General features: G+C 37.5%; 1 protein-coding gene across 1 annotated transcript in view; it reads left to right on the top strand.

Moving 5' to 3' along the window:
- LOC126268021 (uncharacterized) overlaps positions 1–6,750 on the top strand; it is a 93,987-nt gene extending 87,237 nt beyond the window's left edge. The window contains exon 4 of the mRNA XM_049973434.1: positions 6,056–6,750. Within this exon, the coding sequence (XP_049829391.1) occupies positions 6,056–6,135 (80 nt within the window). The 3' untranslated portion in view covers positions 6,136–6,750. The remainder of the gene's footprint in view (positions 1–6,055) is intronic.
- The last annotated feature ends 401 nt before the right edge of the window (positions 6,751–7,151 follow it).

Consider the following 7,151-nt stretch of genomic DNA (forward strand, 5'->3'; position numbering starts at 1 on the left):
ACAGGAAAATTAAAGAGACCTTTGGAGAAAAGAGAACCACTTATATGAATGTTAAGAGCTCAGATGGAAACCCAGTTCTAAGAAAAGAAGGGAAAGCAGAAAGGTGGAAATAGTATATAGAGGGTCTATACAAGGGATATCTACTTGAAGACAACATTATGGAAATGGAAGAGGATGTAGATGAAGATGAAATGGGAGATCTGATGCTGCTTGAAGAGTTTGACAGAGCACTGAAAGACCTGAGTCGAAACAAGGCCCCGGGAGTGGACAACATTCTATTAGAGCTACTGACGGCCTTGGGAGAGCCAGTCCTGACAAAACTCTACCATCAGGTGAGCAAGATGTATGAGACAGGCGAAATACCCTCAGACTTCAAGAAGAATATAATAATTCCAATCTCAAAGAAGGCACGTGTTGACAGATGTGAAAATTACCGAACTATCAGTTTAATAAGTCACAGCTGCAAAATACTAATACGAATTCTTTACAGACGAATGGAAAAACTGATACACGCCGACCTAGGGGAAGATCAATTTGGATTCCGTAGAAATACTGGAACACGTGGGGCGATATTGACCTTACGACTTATCTTAGAAGAAAGAATTACGAAAGGCAAACCTACGTTTCTAGCATTGGTAAACTTAGAGAAAGCTTTTGACAATGTTGACTGGAATACTCTCTTTCAAATTCTGAAGGTGGCAGGGGTAAAATACAGGGAGCGAAAGGCTATTTACAATTTGTACAGAAACCAGATGGCAGTTATAAGAGTCGAGGGACGTGAAAGGGATGTAGTGGTTGGGAAAGGAGTGAGACAGGGTCGTAGCCTCTCCCCGATGTTATTCAATCTGTATATTGAGCAAGTAGTAAAGGAAACAAAAGAAAAATTCGGGGTAGGTATTACAATCCATGGAGAAGAAATAAAAACATTGAGGTTCGCCGATGACATTGTAATTCTGTCAGGGAGAGCAAAGGACTTGGAAGAGCAGTTGAACGAAATGGACGGTCTCTTGAAAGGAGGATATAAGATGAACATCAACAAAAGAAAAACGAGGATAATGGAACGTAGTCGAATTAGGTCGGGTGATGCTGAGGGAATTAGATTAGGAAATGAGGCACTTAAAGTAGTAAAGGAGTTTTGCTATTTGGGGAGCAAAATAACTGATGATGGTCAAAGTAGGGAAGATATAAAATGTAGACTGGCAATGCCAAGGAAAGCGTTTCTGAAGAAGAGAAATTTGTTGACAACGAGTATAGATTTAAGTGTCAGGAAGTCGTTTCTGAAAGTATTTTTATGGAGTGTAGCCTTGTATGGAAGTGAAACATGGACGATAAATAGTTTGGACGAGAAGAGAATAGAAGCTTTCGAAATGTGGTGCTACAGAAGAATGCTGAAGATTAGATGGGTAGATAGAATTTTGGAGAAGATGAGTTTGTGGCACAACTTGACAAAAAGAAGGGACCGGTTAGTAGGACATGTTCTGAGGCATCAAGGGATCACAAATTTAGCATTGGAGGGCAGCGTGGTGGGTAAAAATCGTAGAGGGAGACCAAGAGATGAATACACTAAGCAGATGTAAGTACTGGGAGATGAAGAAGCTTGCACAGGATAGAGTAGCATGGAGAGCTACATCAAACCAATCTCAGGACTGAAGACCACAACAACAACAACAACAACAGGAACGCATCCATTCTTCCACCTCAGCTTGCTAAATATCTTGCTTTTCAATGTCTATTCTATTCACATTTGTTATCGAAAGCTATGCATTCTACCTATAACTAATTAGGCAGACCGTGTATGGCATACAAAAACTAACGACTGAAGCATTTTCAGTCACGAGCTGAACTAACACCAGCCTAGAGGAGAAGACAGACAACCGTAACGTAATGTTATGACCAAGTGGCGACTGTAACACAAAGCAGCAAACACCACAATAAGAGGAAATTAGATTTAAAAAAATTAAGACTGCGAACTGCTGCGCGGTTCATTTTTTACATATCATATACAATACGAAAACCATATTTGTAAATAAAGCTGCTTATATCTTTGAAAACTGCGTAATTTTCATGGACATGATCAATTAAGAATATCTGGAATATTTTTAAATGTACAGTAGTTGTATAGTAAAGCAGTCACACATTTCCAGAAATACTGTTAGACAAAGACCTTGAGGCATATAAATTGCAGTCGGTTGTCTGCACATAATTTTCAGTTATCAGTACAACTTTAAGAGCAAACTAAGTGACATATTGTTGACCGTTATTTAAATTTAAATATTCCCATTTTCAAGTTTCAACATTTTCGTTAAAATGGTCTCAGCTTATGTCACTAAATCCACTGGCGTCTCAGTTGGATGTTTCAAATTAGGTTTTCAATCACACAGTCTAAATCAGACTTACCATATCGATCAAAGGTTAATAGAGATCCGTGTATCTGTGTAAAGACATATGCACAAAACATACAACTACTAACACCGTCACAAAGAGCTATTTATATGTGTCATTGATACAGCACAACTATCATTACTTCTCGCAGTTTTACAGCCTTCCCTTCTAGGTTATGTTTGCATGCAGGAAAGAAAACACATGAGAAACGAAATGTATTAAGGGGAACTAATTTGTACTACAAGTTTCGTGGAATATTCATTACTCAGTAATAAATATGTAGCACAGGGGAATATAGGCCCTCAAAAATTCAGAATTTAAGAAAATTATTAGTTATATTATGCTTCGTAAAATCACAAAATTATAATGGATTTTTTATTTCTCTTCTTTGACGATAGTTACCTTTTAAAATACATTCAGTAAACAGTTAAAACAAATAATTATTACTTTAGTAAGCATGTTGACTGCAAACGAGTGGTGTGAATCATGGTAATGTTATGGTGCTGTGGGAACACTTACAATTTGTCTCAGTGAGCGAACCTTCTGGTAAAGTCTGGCGCGAGCGAGCTAGCGCTCCGGCCGCAGCGACATCAAAAGGACTAAGACAAAAGCGCCTGGAATCCTCTCCCTAGCGTCGCCTTGTCGCTTCGAGACACTAGGACGCTGCGGCTATATAAAGCCCACCCTGCTGTAGCAGTCATTCAGTGTGGATAGTTTCGTTCAGTGCGTGCTGCAGACGTGTTCCGATTTTAGTGTCTAGGTGCAAGTCAGTCTCCAGCAATTATTGTGTCGTCATCTGCTTCTTTGTCTTCAGGCGAGAACAGTTCACAGCCGTAACCTGGACAATCCGGTAAAGGAATATCATTTCAGAAGTCGTGGTTGATCAAATATACATGGCCAGAATATGAAGCATCTACCGAAAAACATTTCTTCAAAACCTGCAAAGAGGCAAATGCTAAAAATCTATTACAATTTTCTTCAAAAACAGAAGACGCATTTACTTCCATAGTGTTTTCTAACTGGAAAAAGGCTTTCGAAAAATTCTGTCTTCATGAAAATATGTTTACAAATAAAGAAGGTGTTCTGAAACTAAATTCTATCACTAACCGAAGTGTGGCCTCCCAACTGAATGAACAGTTAGATGGTGATATGAAGAAAGGCCGTTTAGCTCTTGAAACAATTTTTACTACCGTGCAATTTCTTTGCCGACAAAGCCTAGCAATTCGAGGGCAAGAAGCCGTAAACTCAAATTTTTTCAGTTGTTAGAACTCCGAAAAAATGATGTACGTGAGTTTAAAGAATGGTTATGACGTTCGGGGTGTAAGTGGACGTCCCACAATGTTCAAAACGAGATCATTGATATACTAGGAAAGTCTGTGTTCAGGAAGGTATTGGCTTCAATCAAGAAGACTGAACATTTTTTTTTTAAATTATGGTTGACGAAACAAGTTATTCTTCGATTCACGAACAAGTGTTATTTTGTATTCGTACTGTCGATGGTTCCTTAATCATCAACGAAGGCTTTATTGGCTTATACCAGACACCCAACACTGAATCACAAACTCTGTTTAGTATTTAAAAAGACGTTTTCGCTCATCTTCATTTGTCAATGGATAACTTAAGAGGACATTGCTATGATGGTGCCTCGAATATGAGAAGTAAGTTCAAAGGACTAAAAATATTATTTTTGGATATACAACCAAAAGAACGTTATGTTCACTGCACTACTCAAAGTTTAGACTTGGCAGCTGTAGACAGTCTCCGCCGTCTTACGTCTACGAGCGATATTATGGCTTTAGCCAAAGACTTAATGAACGCCGTAAGGGAATCCAACAACAGAATGGGACTTGATCATCATCATCATCACTCTGTGAGAGCGCTAACGACCAAGCAGGTTTATGACCCCTTTGCCCAACTTGATGGACTATGCGAGCTTCTAGTATCTTGAGAATATTGAAAAACTTTGATTAACTTCTAGAGTTTTTTGAAACATTTTCTGCAGTGGACAAAACAGCGACACGTTACAAATGTGCAGGGTACCTTGAGTCAAGGTTACAATTAAAGACATTTCATTTTATATCGTTATTGCCATGCGACGAACCCAGTAGAAGATGTCAATGAAAAAATTCAATGCCCTCATCTAAGTCTTGCTGATCTGGAAAACTTATATGAAGGCTTGATTTGTATACTGAATGGAATTCTGTTTAAAAGAAAAACCTACAGAAGTTGATGATCCTTCGCTTCCTTGGAATCGAAGTATATCAAAGAAGAATGAAAACAATGAAGTCAGCTCACCACACATTTTCAAAACCCCAAAGGAAAATTACAAAGCTATTTACATTGAAGTCTGTGAAACGGTGCAGTCTTGCATTACTGAGCGGTTTGCTTCAACTGGACTCACACAGGGCATTGCAGTTGAACAAGAGTGATGCTTTTAGAAAACAGAGGTGAAACAAATTTGGAAAAATCAGATGAGTTTTTCAAAAATGACCTAGACATTGAGAGACTGCGCTTACACTTGAATATGTTAGCCGATATCACTAATAAACAACAACTGGTCTTAAAAAAACATGCGTGACGTAAGAAAGTACATTACACAGGAGCCTGCAGTTGGAGAAATGTTATGTGAAGTAGTGAAGTGCATTAAGCTTCTCCAATTAGTTGCAATCACGACAGCAACAGCAGAACGGTCATTTAGTCATATCTTCGATCAACAATGGGACATTAGCGATTGAACAATTGGCTGTTCTTCATGCCCACCGAGATATTTTGGATGAATTGAATATCCAACCAGTCTTCAACGACTTCATATTCAGTAACCCAGTCACACGGTCGACATTTTCACCTTTCTAAAGACACTCTAGGCCTTATAATGGCATTTAGAGCAATATTAAATACTTTATAAAATAGAGAATTAAATACATACATAATGCTAAATTTTCAGTTCCGAAATATTAGAACTAGTTTAGTACTGTATTACTATATTACTCTAGTACTGTATTAGTTATTTTTAAATACTTGACCGCTGTTTACATACTTTTTAACTGAAAGTATTAGGTATACTGTATTAACTTTATTAACTGTATTAAATCATTAACTTTGAGATATTGTTTTTATTTAATGAACCCTAAGCCTTATTCAAAGCAAGCTTAAATTAGATATTTCACATATTAATCCAAGTGCTAGTACTGTGTGCAGCAATATTTTATGTTTTATTCTTTTAATTATAGTTTAGGATTTATTTTAATATAATTTCAGTCTTTTCAGAGATATATAGGCACTGCTGTGTAATAGTCTATAAGCATCATTATTACTGTAATTAAATTACCTTTTAACGGAAATACCACAGGTGTTTACGTTTTTTTTTTTTTTCAAAGCCAAAAAATGTGTCAGGCATGCCGAGTATCCGAGAGTGTCGAGTTATCGAGAGTCAAGTTTTCAGGGTTCTAATGTTGATCATATGACCCTAAAATGCTTAAAAAAACTTTAAAAACTCACTACTTTTCATTTAAAATTTATAAAATTTTCCGTTGCAAAACCCCCAGTATGCCCCCCCCCCCCCCCCTCACATTATTTTTTGCAAGTCGGCGCCCCTGCAGGGGAACTATCAGTCAGTGACCAATGTATTTATCTTAATTTCAGTAGGTTATGGCATGGGTTTCCTTTTACACAGGCTCTGGTCTGAGAGGCGGGTCGCTGCAGTTGGTAGCACTGGCGGGCGTTACTGCATTCACCCTAGCTGCCGCCTTCTAAATGGTAGCTCCGACGCCGCCCAGAGCCGCCAACATCTGCGTCGCATCCTCAGTACTGCACAGGACAGCGTCCTCGCTCCTGCCTCCTATGTGACTGAAGTGCACACTGAAGCAACATCAATCTTCATACACCGTATCAATGATTATGTATAAAAGTTTCCAAGGTGCCTAATGCTAGAGAGCGTCTTCACGATTACCACCAGTTCAATATTATTTATTGCTTCAAAATATTCAATATTTATAAGATACAGTATTTTAGAATAATCGTTTGTAAACTTTATGGCATCAAGCTTTCAAGAAATCATACGTTTGTGGCTAAACAATATTGTGATAATGTTGTGAATTCATGACTCGCTTGGTTACTTTTATTGTATTATCGTTAAAATCCTATATAGAAGGTAAAATTTCTCTGGGTCCTTTATCGGTTTTATTATGTTTAATTGCCTTGAACTGAATCTCCGAATTCTTTTCAGTTTGATTTCACATATTTACTTATATTCCAGAAATGGTTCATGCGGTGTATGAAGGCTTGAGGTTTGGAAACAGCTGTCCTAAACATATTTATTCATTGTCTTAGTAGTAGTTTTGATTAATAAATTTATTTATAAAATTTAAATCAGCTCAAGGCGTCTACGTGAAACGCCACTAATTTATTCATTGCAACCCTATTAGACGTCATTACATAGATTCTCAATGCTAATTTTAGTATTAATAGCATTGCCTACTGTATTACAACTTCCGTTCTAGGTGTTAATCGTGTCTCTTATGAATAATACTGGATTAAGTATGTTTGTACTTGGGAAATGGGGGCACCTTCGAAACAACGATTCCATTACACTTTTTTTTTTTAATTCAATGTGCACTGTCCATTGCCAAAGAAAATATGATCTCTGTTTCGGAATTAAATTCGCATGCATTGTGCGTGGATTATTTCTCTGTTTGTCTGTTCTTAGATTTACCTTACTTCAAACTTTAGAACACTAGGCGAATATCTCCTGACATGCATAATACTATCAC

Source organism: Schistocerca gregaria, chromosome 4 (assembly GCF_023897955.1).
Source record: "Schistocerca gregaria isolate iqSchGreg1 chromosome 4, iqSchGreg1.2, whole genome shotgun sequence".
Classification (NCBI taxonomy): Eukaryota; Metazoa; Arthropoda; class Insecta; order Orthoptera; family Acrididae; genus Schistocerca; species Schistocerca gregaria.